The 17,478-nt window shown below is 38.5% G+C and overlaps 1 protein-coding gene across 1 annotated transcript in view; it reads left to right on the forward strand.

Annotated features, from left to right (window-relative positions):
• SNTB2 (syntrophin beta 2) overlaps nt 1-17,478 on the forward strand; it is an 88,515-nt gene that overhangs the window by 35,428 nt on the left and 35,609 nt on the right. The window contains exons 2-3 of the mRNA XM_028501875.2: nt 7,922-8,135; nt 15,222-15,432. Coding sequence (XP_028357676.1) covers nt 7,922-8,135; nt 15,222-15,432 — 425 coding nt within the window. The remainder of the gene's footprint in view (nt 1-7,921; nt 8,136-15,221; nt 15,433-17,478) is intronic.

Below are 17,478 nucleotides of genomic sequence, written 5' to 3' on the forward strand. Positions count from 1 at the left end.
GGGATGGGAGGGTTTGGCACTTGGCTAGGGAGAGGGAGGAGTCTGCAAAGGCTTCTAGAAGTGGTTCCCAAAGCTTGATTGAGTGTGAGAATCAATCACTTTTAATAAAATAGATTATTGGACTAGGTGGCTAGAGAGATGCTAATGCTAATAACTAAAACAGTACACACAGGAGATTGAAGGTAATGAAATTAGCTTACCTTTGGATAGGTTGAGTCTGAAGGATGAGGACAGCACCCAGGTGGAAGGAATTGGAACCAACAAGGGACAACAGTTCCAGAGATCTGACATTGAAAGTAGCTAGGGACTAGAGATACAATGAGAAGAAAGTGCTAACATCATTTGAGAACAACTACATTGTAGGGATTGGAGGAGAAACAAGGCATTGGAAAATAATGGCGCACCGGAGAAATAAAAAACAGGTAATAGAGTATATCATCAGATGTTGGAATGGTCAAGAATAAGAATTATGCCCTGGCTGGCGTAGCTCCGTGGATTGAGCGTGGGCTGCGAACCAAAGCATCGCAGGTTCGATTCCCAGTCAGGGCACATGCCTGGGTTGCGAGCCACATCCCTAATGGGGGCTATGTGAGAGGCAACCACACACTGATGTTTCTCTTTCTCCCTCCCTTCCCCTCTCTAAAAATAAAAAAAAAATTTTTTAATTAAATCTAAAAAAAAAAGAATAAGAATTGTGAAAAGACCTTTGGATTGGTTAAGAACACATAGTGACTCTATAGAATTCAGGTTTATTCAGAATAGTTAAGGAGCAACAGGGGGAAATAGAAATAGTAAGAATAAACTTTTTTTTTCCAAGAAGTGATGAAGAGAGGAAGGAACCAAGTCAGGGTTAGTAAGGTCAAAGCAAGGCTTTTGCAGTCTGGATAAACTTGGTAATATTTTATGCCAGTGCTTTTATGGAGTTCTTGTCTCTCATGGGTCTCCTGTCTCTTCCACTGTTTCTTCTCTTCCCCCAGCCCTTTAATAGTGGGATGCCCTCTTCCTCACCCAAACTCACTCCCTGGACACTGGAAAGTCTTCCATTACCCCTCTAGGTCCACTTCTCCATCTCTAATTGCTTTCTGTCCCAGGAGGCTTATCTCCATGAACTAGTCAACAAGCTTCCTGGGATGCTGGAGGGAAAGGAGTTGGAACTTTTATCCCCTCATCTCCCCAGTCTGAAGGGTAACTTCAGTCTGGCTGAATTGACTGAAAGTCACTGCCACTTTCAAGTCTATAGGACTCTCTCCTTATGGGTAACCACTTCCTCTCTCAGTCCCTTCAGGCTGAGGTGTGGAAACAGGATATCACACTCTATTTTCTCTTGTGGTTTCCCTGAACTCTTTCCTATACCTTTATAAATCGTCCCTTTATTAACTCTGTGTCATTCACTTCCTGCTGGGACCCTGACCGATACAGTGATCTTATCCAGTTTCATGACTTTAATATCAACCACATGCCAGCAATTCCCACATTTGTAGGTCCAGCCCAGACCCATCTCCTGAACTGCAGACTCATGCATCTGGCTGCCTGCTAGTTGTGACCATCTAATATATGACTTAACTTACTGATCTTTTCTCCTAAACTGTTCATGGCAACTCTATCCTTCCAGTTGTTTAGGACAAAAAAACCTTAAAATCATCCTTGATTCCTCTTTTTTTTTCACACCCCTTATCCAGTCTGTCAGGATATCTGAATAGGGCTTCCTTTTGTAGAGAATCTGATCTCTTCTCACCACCTTCTCTCCTATCACCCTGGTTTAACTACTATAATCTCTCACTTGTAATACATCCCAGTTGGTCTTCATGCTTCTTCTTTAACCTCTTTCACCTTATTTTCAACATAGTAGTCAAAATGATTGAAATGCAAGTTAGATCATGTCACTCCTCTGCTTAAAACCTCCCAGTGGCTTTCCACTTCAGAATAAAAGCCCAAGTTCTTAGGCTGACCTGAAAGTCCTACACCATCTGCCTCCACACCCTGTACCTCTGTGACCCCATTTTCTGTTCTTTCCCCAAGTTACCCTGCATTAGTCACACTGGCTTCCCTTGTTGCTTTAACAAGGTTCTCTCTGTCAGGAATGCTTCTCCCAAATATTTGCATGACTAACTCCCCTACCCCCTTTAAGTCTTCATTCAAATGTTGTTTTGTGGGGTTTTTTTATATTTTATTTGTTTATTTTTAGATAGTGGAAGGGAGAGAGAGAAACATCAGTGTGTGGTTGCCTCTCAAGCACCCTGCACAGAGGATCCAGTCTGCAACCCAGGCATGTGCCCTGACTAGTGACCAGTGACCCTTTGGTTCACAGGCTGTTGCTTAATCCACTGAGCCACACCAGCCAGGGCCAACTGTTGTCTTTAGATAAAGCTTACCCTAACCACCTTATTTATTTAGAATGGCAAATTTACCAACCTCTCCCCACCAGCACTCCTGGTCCATCTTTCCTGTTTTTCCTTTTCTACAATACTTAATATCTTCTAACATACTGTATAACTTACTTTTTTATTTTTTAATTATCATGCAGTAAAATTGGTTCCCTCTCCACCGCTCCCCCGACCCCCACCCCACTGCCCTTAGGGTATACAGTCCTGTGAATTTTAATACATGTGTAAATTCTTATGTCTGTTTCCACAGTCAGCATATAGGACATTTCCATGCTCTGAAAAAATAATCGCATCTTCCCTATCTCTAACCCCTGACAACCACTGATGTGTTCATGATAGTTTGTCTTTTCAATAATGGGATCATGCAGTATGTAACATTTTGATGCTGGCTTCTTTTACTCCAAGTAACACTTTTGACATTTATCCCAGTTGCTGAGTATATCAGTAGTGCATTCCTTTTTATCACCTAATATTCTGTTCTGTGGTTATCCTTCAGTTTATCCATTCACCCACTGAAGGACATTTGGGTTGTTTCCAGTTTCCAGGGCACTTAGGAAGAGAGCTGCTAAAACATTAATGTATAGGCTTTTATGTGAACATAAGTTGTTGTTTCTTTGGAATATAAATTACTTATTACATTCATCTTTTTTTGTGTGTGTGTTTTGTTCACAGATGTATTATTCTAAGTTTCTAAAACAGTTCCTGGCTCAACAAGTCAGTGAATTTGCAGTGTTACTTTAAAATGGAACAATACAGCAAAACCAGGGTTACTTTGAACACATTCAGGGTTTGCATCACCAAAACCTAGACTGCAGTCTGCTCACACCCCAAGTGTCAGGAGACCTTAGTTGAAAGACACCTGCTAGTTGACAGTGTAAATGTCTTTTTACAGGAAGTAATTCCTCCCTAATGTTTTTGGTGGCCATCTATCAGATTCCTGATTTGGAGGAGGAGCTTGGGATGCGGTTAAGGAAAAACCGCTTGGGAGAATACTTTAACAGTGATGTCAACATAACTCATTTGTGAGCAAAAGGAAAAGCCAGCTCTTCCTCCCTAAGGATAACCCAGGAACAAACTTGCTTGCAAAAGCAGGGAAAATAATGGCACCACTCTCCCCACATTGTCTGACCCACTTAGTGTCACTTAAACTCATAGTAATAAGTCACCAGGTGGGATTAAGAAAAAGATAATTTTTAGAGATAAAAAGGAAAATAATGATTATATGAGAGGTTGATGTTTATATGGAAAGGTAATTGATTTACTGGAATATTTGTGTTAACAGCCATAGCCTATGTCTGACTGTGAAGTATATTTTGGATAAGTATATTTTGGACGTCGCTTTTAAGTGACATTCCATTTAAAATCATTTGCTGCCTAATGCTCCAAAACCAGGATAGCAGTGTATCTCATTAAAATACATGGCCCCCCTGTAACCGTATTCCTCAGAGTATGGAATTCAGTAAGAATCGGTTAGAGCATTTATTATGATAATGTTAGCCCTTGCCATAAAACTTGGACTTTCCCCATTCCACTTCTTTGGCTCTTGGATCCCATCCAGTGCATTATGGTTTTTGAAGGCTCATCCAGGTTTCACTCTAAGGTGGTTCCATGTTTGAAGTTTGAGGATGGTTTTAAGAATAAGTCTTCTTCATTTATCAAGTAAGTTTTTTTTCTTGGTATAAATGATATGGATTCATAAAAATTTCAAATATACAGAACTATATAAAGAAAGAAAGATACCTGTACATAAGCATCATTGATATTTTGATGAAAATCCTTCCAGACATCTTTCCAGGTGGATGTATAACACATGTATGTTTTTATTTCTCTAAAGAGAAGGGGCTACAACAATGCTTTTAGGGTAGGGGAAAGCCCCCTTCTTATTCTTTTTTTTTTTTTAATTTTTATTTATTTATTTTAGAGAGAGAAGGGAAGGGAGAGAGAAAGAAGGAAACTTAAGTTTGTTGTTCCACTTGTTTATACATTCATTGGTTGATTCTTACATGTGCCCTGACTGGGGATCAAACCCACAACCTTGGTGTAGTGAGATGATGTTCTAACCAACTGAGCTACTGGCCAGGGCCCCCTTCGTTTTCAGTAAGAGTGATCAGTACATAGAAGAAAGAAAATTTACTTCAGTACCTAACCTAAAACGCTGCAAACATCAGTGTTCAATTAAACATTTTGAGGATGGTCTTTATCAAGAAAAATGAAATAATTCTGAAATATAGGGTCCAACAGAAGTAACGCGTGCTTGAGTATATTTGGTGGGGAAATAATATGAGTGTAATAATTTATAGTTTTAATTTGAACATGTCACCTAAAATGTCATATGGTGTGCTCGAGTGTGATATTGTTATGTTACAGAATTACATGCTTATGATTTTATAATAAAAGATTTTGTTTAAAAAAAGGGGGGCGTTATTTGTGCCAGACCCTGTATGTTGAGGGTTCTGAGTTGACCTGAATGCCATGTGGTGGTACAGAAGCTTTGCTTATTCATTCAGGTATCCAGGTTAAAGCACTGTGGCAACTTGGAAGGTCTAAGTATAGAACTAAAACAGGACCATTAACTTTCCATCTTCCCCAAATCTCGGGTGATTTAGAAATAGATGTGTATTCACAGTTCTTCAGCCATTACAGATGGCCAGGTTCGATGGGCATCATTGTCATCAACTCGAGTGAAACTCATTGCTCTCTGAAAGCCATGCAATAAGCTGTGTATGTGCATCTGTTTTATTTAAATGTGTACAATAATCAGTTCAGTGATGCTACTGTGGGACTGAGTGAACTTCTGAGTAGATCATACAGGGTCCTTTCTAACCACTATAATATTCAAGATTAGTCATTTATGATGTCTTTAATTTCCCCCAATTGTTAGCCTAATAGCTGGTATACTGCCTTAAATAGTTCAAAAAAGCAAGTCTCTGCCATGGCAGTGACTGGAAACTGTAGGAATTTCTGCCAAAGTTCTTGTGATCTAATCCTCTTTTGAAAGTACAAAGTTAAAGCATGTATTGAAATGCCTGAGTCAGCTGCTCAAGGGATATACTGGCTGCAACTCTGCTCATTTTTCTAGGATGAAAAAAATCTCCTTGGTGACCTGAGGCAGCTAGCTAGCTTTAACTCTCTCCACTTAGAAATACATATATTATAACTGTATGTATAACTATATGTATGCATAGAAAGCATACACACACACATATATAACACATGTAAATTATATCTAAATGCTGGCATAATTTTAAAAGGATGCTTTATGATCTATTATATTTTTTAGAAATATACTTAATTTTAATAGATCTTATTTAATGACTTATAAAAATAACTTTACTTCTATTCATTGCTGTTTAAAAGTTTTAACTTCTCCAACTTTCTAATTTAGTAATGGGGAAAAAAGCACCTACTATTTTATCTAATGTTTAATATATGCCTCGAATTTTGACTTGTTTAATGTGAACTCCCATTTTATAGATGAGGACCTCAAAACAGGCAAGTGAGGTCTCATAGCTCTGAGGTAGCAAGTACAGTAAGTGTTTGAACCAGGTCAGTATGATTCCAAAGGCCTCTCTACTACCACCTCATCATGCTGGAGAATGCTAGGCTTATAAAAAAGACTTTATTATTAATATTGTTAGGTAAAAAATACAATGTGCAGAACAGTGTGAACTGTGTGTATACATATATTCACGCATGTTTTACATATGCTTAGCATAACCAGTGTATCTCTGGAACACCGTATAATGGTTGCCTCCAGGGATGGGAATTGGGTTGCTAGAAACCTAGCATTTTTATTATAAAATCTTTTACACCGTTGAATATTTATTTTAAAGACAGTTGTTAGCTATGTTTTTAGAAACATTTGATTGTTTTTTATTTTTATTTTATTTTAAAAAATATTTTATTTATTTTTAGAAAGAGGGGACGCTAGGGGAAGAAAGACAGGGAGAGAGACATCGATGTGAGAGAAAAATACTGCTTTGTTGCCTCTCCTATGTGCCCAGACTGAGGACCAAACCTGCAACCCAGGCCTGTGCCCTGACCAGGATTCAAATGGGCAACCTTTCACTTTGCCAGACGATGCCCAACCAATTGCATCAGGGCTGATTAGTTTTTAGATTTAGTAATCTATTTATTAGTAAAATTTCATAGGCTTATAAAGCTTCTAATACTATAAAATGTTAATGCTAGGTATTATACTAATCATTGATAATGATAATATCTTTCTAGTTTTCAATTCCCGAGGTCTACTCTAATGACCTACCACTTTGGAATTTGAGAGGGAGGTAGAATACGATATAACATATTGATGTTACCAGAGGTAATGGTGACTGATTCATCTGCATTCAACTATTTATTTACATTTTAGTGCTATTTAAGATTTTAATAATCTTTGGTTTATCTGGTTTTTGAAATAAGAGCACTGTGTTTCAGATGTCGGTAGTTGCCAGTCATTCTTGAGATAAAAGAAGTATTTTATATGATTCCTAAAACTGAACTTTAAAAAGTTTCCCATCTACTAAAAGGTATATTTTAACTCGGGGCTACTATTAATGGAAATACCTTATTTTGAATGCACTTACTTTTCTACTTGTTTGTACTTATTTTCAAAACTGTAAATGTCTGTTTACATAGCTGTCTTCCTTACTGGACTGGTCATTCCTTGAGGGCAGTGTCCATGCCTCATTTACGCTTGTTTCTCAGTGCCTAGCCTGATGCTTGATACTTGGTAGGTAGCTAAAAATGTTGATTGAATTGAATAAAATTGAACTAGAGATATTTAGCTCAGCCCAGAGAAGAGAGAGAGGGATAATCTCAGTCTTCAGATATTTGAAGGTGTTCTCTTGTGGAAGACATTTGTTCTATAGGCTTCAATAGACAGAAAACCAGCAAGTGGAAGTTTCAAGGTTTTTAAGCGTTCACTCATCTAAAGCTACATGGCGCTGTCTCTGGGGGTACTGAATCTACACCAGGAGATTCATTCGGGGCTGGTCAGCTACTGCGACAATTCAAGAATTTAATTACTGGTTTGTCCCTTCACACATTTATTGAACGGACACTGTTCTAAATATCGGATGCCAAGATTGAATAAATCATAACCGCTGCCCTGGGGAACTCAACAGCTAGCAGGGGACACAAGTTTTAGAAAAGGATCACAACCCAGGGTTCTTCTAAGAGGTTGTTACAGAGGTGTAATGTAATAACCTGGAGAGAGCAGACAGGAAAGGCTGCTGAGGAAGTGACTCTTAAGTAGAGTTGGCCAGGCAGACAGCGGGGGGAAAGGAGTGTCCTCCTAAGCAGATGGAACAATACATGCAAGCTCAGAAGTTAATGTTTTTAGAATAGCCTGATGCTATTTCATTTGGATTTATATGCTCTTAAAGGACCCTCCAGACCTAAGATTCTGTGTGCTGGCTCTTTAACTTAGTGTTTTTTGTTTTACTTCATGACAGATATTTCATGAATGTGTGTATTTTAGTTGTCATTTTTTATAGGAAGCAAAAATACTAATCTTCTTCTTTGATTTTTGTTCATAGTCAAGTTCATCCGAGAAGTAACGCCATATATCAAGAAGCCATCATTAGTATCAGATCTGCCATGGGAAGGTGCAGCTCCCCAGTCACCAAGCTTTAGTGGCAGTGAGGACTCTGGCTCTCCAAAACACCAGAACAGCACCAAGGACAGGAAGGTCATTCCTCTCAAAATGTGCTTTGCTGCTAGAAACCTAAGCATGCCGGATCTAGAGAACAGGTGAGCTGTACCTGAGCAGAACATCATCCTTACAGCCTTGCAAACTTTAAGACATGCTGCAGTATTACTTATGCATAATATTATGCTATAATACGCCTAAATTATACAGAGGAAAAATCAGTCTGAGATGAGAATAATTTTTGGTGTTCCATGTTTAAATTATTTCACACATACACGTGCAGTACATATATAGAAAAATTTTGGACAAACACAAGAAACTTAATGGTATATACTCCTGGGGAGTGAAATAGGGTTAGAAGGAAAGAATCTTAGTGATTTCAGAGAGAGGGGAAGAAAGGGAGAGAAACATCAATGTGAGAGAGAGACATTGACCAGTTGCCTTTCATATGCTCCCTGACCAGGGACTGAACCTGCAACCCAGGCATGTGCCCTGACTGGGAATCGAACCTGTAACCTTCTGGTTTATGGGATGACGCCCCATAAAGGAAGCTTTCCAGGGTGATGATAATGTTCTATATCTTAGTTGTTTTATATGGGACAACTAAGCCACACCAGCCAGAGCTGGAGTCCCAGTCTTAATGCTTGCAAAGTGATTTGTTTCAACTTTTTATTTGAAATACCAGAAATTGCAAATAATTAACTTTTTGTAAAATGTAAATTGATAGAGTCAAGGTTATTCCTTTATCAGTCTTACTTGCATTCCAGAGGAAAAGCAAAGAAATGGAATTACAGGTGCCTGACAAAATTATGCATAACTTATACCCACAGGAATGTGAGCATCCATGCTGTCTTGGCAGAAACAAATGTTCAGAACTATCGACTAATTAAACAGAAATTAGGATGATGTCTTTGTAACTTTGGCCAAACTATTTGTTTTCCAGAAGCCTTAGTTTCCTCCTGTATAAAATGAAAGGTTATATAAGGATTGAATAAGAGAATGATTGTAAAATTGGCATAATGAGCTTTCAATATATTCTAGGTGCTGTTAGTGTCCTTGTGACCTTAAATAAGTTCCTTAATTTCTCTGTCGTCCTGTTTTTTTTTTCTGTCTGTTAAATGGACATGATAATCACTGCTCAACTGTACTCTTTAGAACTCCTTCAAGGATAAATAAGATAGTATCTATAAAATCACTTGGAGCTCTTTGATCCTTAAGTTTATCTCCACTCTGTCAAAGGAAATGTCATGGCAGGTGACACAGCTGCAACATTTAAAGCCATGCAAAAAAAAATACAGTTCCTATAGAAACAGCAAAAATAAGTTTCATGAGGACACATGTCACCAAGACACTTATCAAATTACAGCTTTATATAACTGATTGTGTTTCTGTTTGAAAATCTTTATCTTCCACGTAGTCTCTTGTAAAACTCTGAGCAAGAAATAGGCTTAGATGTTCCCTAATCTGGAATATACTTATGAATCTGTTTTTAAGCCATAGGTAGACATGTGGTTTCCCATCATTCTTTATTTTTTTCCCTAACATTTTATTATGAAAATCTTCAAAAACTAGTAGCAAAGTTAAAATAATTTTATAATCAATGCTCATTTTCCCTCCACCTAAATTCTATCATTAACATTTTTCTATACATGCTTTATCACAGATTGGCCCATCCTTCCATCTATCAATCCAGGTTTTTTTTTTTTTAATGCATTTCAGAGTAAATTGCAGACATTAATATACTTCCCTCTAAATATTTAAGCATGCATTTTTTTAAACAATTGTGTAACCTGTTACTTTTTTTTTTAAGATTTATTTATCATTTTTTTTTTTTTAGGGAGGGAAGGGAGAGAGAGAGAGGGAGAGAAACATCAGTGTGCGGTTGCTGGGGGTTATGGCCTGCAACCCAGGAATGTACCCTGGCTGGGAATCGAACCTGGGACACTTTGGTTTGCAGCCCGTGCTCAATCCACTGAGCTACGCCAGCCAGGGAGCATGCATTTAAATAATGAGAGTTCACTGTTTCATTTAAAGTTTTTTCCTTTTTGGGATAATATTTATATATAATAATATGCACGAATCTTAATTTTTTTAATCCCCACTCTTTTGAGGATATGTTTATTGATTTTAGAGGGAGAGAAAGGGAGGGAAAGAGAAACATTGATGTGAGAGAGAAACATCAATCGGTTACCTCCCATACACTCCTCCAACCGACCAGGGATTGAACATGCAACCTAGGTGCATGCCCTGACAGGGAATGGAACCTTCATCCTTTTGGTGCAAAGAACGATGCTTCAATCAACTAAGCCAATCAATTTGTGGCCAGGGTGCAAATGATAAGTTTTGATAAATGCATGCAATTATATAACGCAGGCCTGTCAAGATACAGTACATTTTCATCACCCTGGAAAGCTTTCTTGTGACCCTTACACTCATTTCTCTCCTACCTCCCAAGGCAACTACTATTCAGGCTTTCTATCATTAGATTAGTTCTAACTGTCCTAAAACTTCATATAAGTATAATCATATCATGTATATTCTTTTGTGATAGGATTCTTTACTCCTTGTAAGGTTTTTAAGATTTGTCCATCTGCCCTGACTGGTGTGACTTGGTTGGGTGTTGTCCCACAAAGTGAAAGGTTGCCCATTGAACGCCCAGTCAGGGCACATGCCTGGGTTGCGGGTTTGGTCCCCAGGTGGGGTGCATACGAGAGGCAACAGATCGATGTTCCTCTCTCCCTCTCTGTCTCTCTCCCTTCCCTTCTCTATTGCTGAGTACTACTGTGTTGTATGAACATATCACACTTTATCCATTTTCGTGTGGATGGACACGTGAGCTATTTCCAGTTTGGAGCTAATACAACTCTTTTGGGGGGCATACACTTTAATTTCTCCTAGGTAAATTCTTAGGAGTGGAATTGCTGGATCAAAGGGTAGGTAGGAGTATATTTAGCTTTTTTTAAAAAACAGCCAAACTTTTTCCCTGAGTAGTTGTGCCATTTTACATGCCCACCAACAATGCAGGGCAGTTTCTGTTGCTGCGCATCCTTGCCAACATTAGTGATGTCAGTCTTCCTAATATTAACTGTTGTAGGGGGTATGTAGGAATCTGTTTGTGGTTCATCTTTTACCTTCTAAATGAAAAACTTTGACATGAATGGGAAGCCTCCTTTTCTTCCGTTTTACTACTTTTACTTAGTTTAATGTTCATTATCCAGAGCTGGGAAAAAAGGAAGTACTGACCATCAGAATGAGTAAGTAAGGAGGAGGAGGAAGTGTATTGTCTTCCCGCACCTTGAGTTCTCAAGACCTCACTATATGCTTCTGATGGTTATAAACAGTTCATTCAGGAAATTGAAAGCTAAATAAATAATGGTGAAGAATGGGGGAGAACATGAGCCCATTCCTTAGCAAACAGCATTATGGGCAGTGTGGAGTCTAGCAAGGACAAGGTGTTCTTAAACACTGCTTTTTAGAAATGTAAATCTGTTTCCTTTGAGCTGGTTCACAATGTCTGGAGCATCTTCACACTGGCTATTTTCCATGTAAAAGATAAATTTTGGCTTATGACATATAAAACAATATGATTATTACTAAATTGAACACATAAATTATGTCAAAGACTTTACTAAACAGAAGAAATAAGAAGACTAGACTTATAGAATCCTATGCTTCCGTGTACCTAAACATTGATTTGATTTATATGATCAAAATGGAATTGCATTTCTCAGGAAATCCTCAGTGGTTTGACTAGAAGCCAAAACTCTTTGCACCGTGGCTGTTTCCTCCCCTCTCCTGTGGACCGAAACAATTACTGGCAGACTGCCTCCAAATTTTTGTTAGAAGAGTTTTCATATGAATTTTTCTTTTAAAACAGCAGTAGGCTTTAGGAAATACTTTGTCCCCTTTATCAGATATAGAGGGGCTTTCTCTTCAAAGGTAGATTCTTCTGGATCTTAGAATCGTCAGGATTTTGGAGTTTCTTTTCTCTTTCTTCTAATGTAATTTGCTAGTTCACAATCCCTTTTTTAAAAACACTGCAAAATTTCTCTCTTCATGAAAAATTGACGATCTTGACATGGGAACTAATTTACTGCCTGTTTTCGTCTTTTTCTAGCCTAGTGTATCCTTGTTAATCAGGTTTAGTTTTATTTTATAATAGACTTATTTTCCATTCTTCCAGTTATTAACAACTCGGGTCTTTGACATTAGGATTTTCAGAGTTTAGAGTGTGTCGGGAGATGTGTCTGAGACACTGTCTCAGGAACTGTATGAGGTGAAAAGGCTTTTTCAGAAGGTGAGCATTTTGTGCCCAGAGAAGGATGAACTGATTCCTATCTGTAGTGCTAAGTAGGCCAGGAGGAGGAGTGAAAGAAATTTCTTGTCATGGTTTTATGGCTGAACTTTTAGCCTGTGTTTAAAGGATGTGAAGGTGGTTACAGTGCCAAAGCAACCAGGTGGGAATAATTAGCTTGTGTAGAAAACAATCAGGCCAGTAAAGGGTCTGAATTAAGGACATTACTGGCTCTTCCATCCGGTTGGGTGGGATGAGTATGAGTTTGAATCTTTTGCTGATTTGGGGGTGGGGTAGTCACTGGTCTCTGGGTGAATGCTGACACAGACGTTGAGTCAGCCCCTTGACTTACTAAGAGCTGTGTGCTTTACTCCCACCTGCAGAGGTAACTAGTGCCTTAATTCCCCAGCCTCTGGGATTCTACTACATGGATTGGCTGGGATTTGACTTTCCCCACCTTTCTTAAATCTGATAAGTCATTTAATTCCTCTGCCTGCTTGCCAGTTTCCAAAATTTTATAACTTCTGTTCTCCCAGATCTTGTAGGATTATGCTTTTTAAAAATCCTTTTTTTTTTAAGATTTTATTTATTTATTTTTAGAGAGGGAAGGGAGGGAGAAAGAGAGAGAGAGAAACATCAATGTGCGGTTGCTGGGGGCCGTGGCCTGCAACCCAGACATGTGCCCTGACTGGGAATTGAACCTGCGACACTTTGGTTCACAACCCGAGCTCAATCCACTGAGCTACGCCAGCCAGGGCTTTAAAAATCCCTTTTTAAGAAATCTTCTCTAAAGAACATTGATGACTTCTTAAATACAACACCAAAATCACAATGCATAAAATTTAAAAATCATTAAGTTGACCTTTATTACAATTAAAAACTTCTGCTCTATAAAAGATACAGAAAAGCCAGTGGTATAATTTAGTCTGAGTTCAAAGGTCCAAGAATCAGGAGTGCCAGTGTGGAAGGATAGGAGAAGATGGCTGTCCCAACTCAAGCAGAGAGCAAGCGTGCCCTCCCTCCACCTTTTCTATTCGTCCCCTCAGTGGGTCAAATGGTGCCTACACCAACGGTGGTGAGGCCCATCCTCACTTAGTCTGCTGGTTCAAATGCTCATCTCTTCTGGAAACTCCCTTACAGGCACACCCAGAAACAATGTGTGACAGCTATTTGGACACTCTTTACTCAAGGATGACACATAAAATTAACCATCACACACTTTTAGAGCATGAAAACATAAGCCACAGACTGAGAGAAAATCTTTGTAAAATACATATGAGATCAAGGGTTAAAGGACTTGTACCTGAATAAACAAAGTCTTAAAACTCAACAATAAGAAACCAGCCTAATTAAAAAATGGGCAACAGATCTGAATAGATACCTTATCAAAAGGAAATACAGTGGCAAAAAGCACATGAATGGTGCTCACCATCATGTATCATTAGAGAATTACAAATTAAAACAATGAGATACTACTACACACCTATTAAACTGGCCAAAGTCAGAGCAACAGGAACCTTATTTGTTGCTGGTGGGAATGCCAAATGGTACAGCTACTTTGGAAGACAGTTTGGCAAGTTCTTACAAAGCTAAACATGGTCTTACCATATGACCCAGTAATAATTGTGCTCCTTGGTATTTATCTTCAAAGTAGTTACATGGGTAACTCCAGTGGGAGAGCATGTGAGTGGATGAGTAGATAGGTACCAGGTGGCTGTGCTTATGACCTGTGTTATAGCATGACACCAGCTGGGGGGTGTGCCCCAGAGGTACAGAGGCCTCCATTGCAGTCCTGCTTTGCTACTCCCATCTTGGGAGGCCTTTTTAGTCAAGAACTACATAGTAGTAGTCATCACAGCTCTTAATAGAAGCACTTTTTATAACCCGTAATTATGTATTAATTAATTGTTAAATTTCTTCCTTCCCCCACTAGACTATAAACCCAATGAGTGCAGAGATTTTTTTTCTATCTTTTTCACCACTGTATCTTCAATACCAGTTATCTACCACAGTATCTGACATATAGTAGGTACTCAGTAATGTGTGTTTAGCTCTTACTGGTGTGGTCCAGTTGATTGGGTGTTGTCCCACAAACTGAAAGTTTTCTGGTTCAATTCCCAGTCAGGGCACATGCCTGGGTTGTAGGCTAGGTCCCCAGTTGGGGGCGAGCAAGAGGCAACCAGTCAATGCACATCTTTCTCTTGCACATCAATGTTTCTCTCCCTCTCTTTCTCCCTACCTTCCCCTCTTCCTAAAAATAAAGATAAAATATTTTTAAAAAGAAATTGAAGAACTCTTAAATTAATGATTTTTCTAACTATTTTTGAGTATGTTATGACTCAACATGATTTAATCATGTAATGTTACCCAGACACTAAAGAACAGTTGTAAGTTTTCAGAAAAAATTATATTCTTTAGCTATTTTCTCTCTTCTTTATTTCACACAGTGGAAATTTCACGTCACTATTTGGCAATAGGTTTTATTTACCTAGCAACATCATATAATGATGTATCATAAGGTATTTTCTAAATATATATATTTTTTATCTCAGTTTCTTCTTTACAATGTGCCTATGAGAGTCAACAAGCATGCTTTCCATTTCTGTGACATGGAAATTAAGGCTTATGGTTTATACAACTATACAACAGGTTCCCTCATCCTAGGTCACTGCATTAACACATTGAAACAAGAGACCCAACAGTTAAGTTCATCTTTCTGACGATTACCTTTCCATATGTGGTTTTCTCTGGAATTGGACCCTATGGAATTAAGAGAAAGTATCTCTATTCTGGAATGTAAAATTAAAATAGATTTCTAGTAATGTATGTTGAACACTGGCAGGTTTGATGACTCAGTCTGATCTCGCTCACTTTTTTTTCTTTTTCCACACAGATTGATAGAACTACATTCTCCCGATAGCAGGAACACGTTGATCCTACGCTGCAAGGACACAGCTACCGCCCACTCCTGGTTCGTAGCCATCCACACCAACATAATGGCTCTCCTCCCACAGGTGTTGGCCGAACTCAACGCCATGCTTGGTGCAACCAGTACAGCAGGAGGCAGCAAGGAGGTCAAGCACATTGCCTGGCTGGCAGAACAGGTAGGCTGGGAGGTAGGGCATTGTCCCCTCTGGTTGCCATTCAGAGCCAGGATGGTTCTCCCATATATCATATTTATCATAAAGTCAGGTCCTGGCTATCCAGGTTACAGACTTCATGTATCTGTAATATTGATCATGTAGTCAGGTCCTAGATATCTAGCATACAGATCTTTTGTTTCTCCTCCCTACCATTTAGCTCTTTGTTGCTAATTATCACCTCCACCAGAAAAACTGACCATCATGATAATATCGTCATTACAACATAACTTAAAGGAGGTTTCTTATTTACAATCTCTGTTCCTAATGACAGAGAACAATTTTCATGATTTTAGAACAAGATCAGCAAATTGTTCTAAAGGGGCCAGATAGTGTCACAACTATTTGAGTCCACCATTATAGCAAGAAGACAGTCATAGACAATATGAAAATGAATAGGTGTGGTTGTGTTTCAATAAAACTTTATTTGCAAAAACAAGTAGTGGGCCGCATTTGGCCCACAGGTCATAATTTCCCAGCCCCTATGCTAGTCTACTGACAGACTTTCAGGGGCATCAGGCTTATCCACGCTGCTCTGAGAAAAGTATAAAATATACAAAATATTTTACAAGCCATTAGACAAATGTCTTCCACAACTGAAAAATGAAAAGAAGAGAAACAAGAAAACCTAGGTGGATATTAGCTGAAGGGAAAGGAAGAACTTAACCCAAGTTTGATGTAAGGGAGACTAAAAGTTCTATGTGATGTTATGGTACATACTTTTTCTTTTGGGTCCTTCACTGTCAGCTGGGCCAGAAGGAGTTGGAAAAAGAAGACTGTACTTGGGGTTCGGAGATGAAGGTTCAAGAGCTAGTTCTGTTTTTTACTATTTTAGGAAGTTCCTTCATCTTTTTGTATGCTGGTTCCCTCATGTGTGTGTAAGTGGACAGGGATTGTTTAAGTATCGGCCCAGGGAGGGTTTGTTCTTTTATTTCTGTTTTGTTTTGTTTTGTTTTGTTTTGTTTTGTTTTGTTTTAAGTAGTTTCCCAGATCTGCCCCCCACCCTTCCATCTCAACAGAGTTCTGGTTTGGTAGATCCATCGTGAGTCCTGGTGATCTTGTTCAGTAGCCCTCAGCGATTGTGTTGTGGACCATTTTGGACTCCACTAATCTATTCCTTTTGTCAAGTCTGAAATTTTATGAATATTTCAAATAATAATTATAATAAATTAGAACACAGAATTACTTACTGTGATCATTTCTAAGAAGCATAATTAGAATAAGCAGAGAAGAAACTAATGAAAATCATGGTATAAATACTTATGACTTATGAAAGTTTTAGTATTTTAGTTACATTTAGCATTGTTTCTATTTTTTTATGCACTAGTTGAAAAACTCGATCAAGTGATAATTGTTTCATGCTTTCAAAAATGTTAGAAATCTTCATGATTTTAAAAAAGTACCACAGTTACATGATTCAAAAATGAGAATAAAGGGAGGTAAAAAGTCTTACTCTTTCCTGTCCCCCATCCACTTACTTCCCACCCTGTTTCCCCAGAGAGGCCATGAATTTCATTCCTTTCTAGTGCTTTGTCTGAGAGTTTTCTATGCAAATAAAAACAAATATGAACATATATACTTTTTTCTCATAAAAAGATAGCTTATTATGCACACTATTTTATAGCTTTTTTTCATTAAACAGTATGTCCTGAAGATCTTCCCAAGCCCTGGCTGGCATAGCTCAGTGGATTGAGCGCAGGCTACGAACCAAAGTGTTGCAGGTTCGATTCCCAGCCGGGGTACATGCCTGGGTTGCAGGCCATAACCCCCAGCAACCACACATTGATGTTTCTCTCTCTCTCTATCTCCCTCCCTTCCCTCTCTAAAAATAAATAAATAAAATCTTAAAAAAAAATCTTTCCATATCACTGAACAGAGGACATTCTTTTTTACAACGGTTTGCTTTCCTGTGTGTGGTTGTAGTTAAATAAGCACTCCCCCACTTTTGTTGTTGTAACCTTTTGCCATTACAAATGAATGACCTTATAGTTTGTCCTTCTACACATACAC

Source organism: Phyllostomus discolor, chromosome 12, assembly GCF_004126475.2.
Source record: "Phyllostomus discolor isolate MPI-MPIP mPhyDis1 chromosome 12, mPhyDis1.pri.v3, whole genome shotgun sequence".
NCBI lineage: Eukaryota > Metazoa > Chordata > Mammalia > Chiroptera > Phyllostomidae > Phyllostomus > Phyllostomus discolor.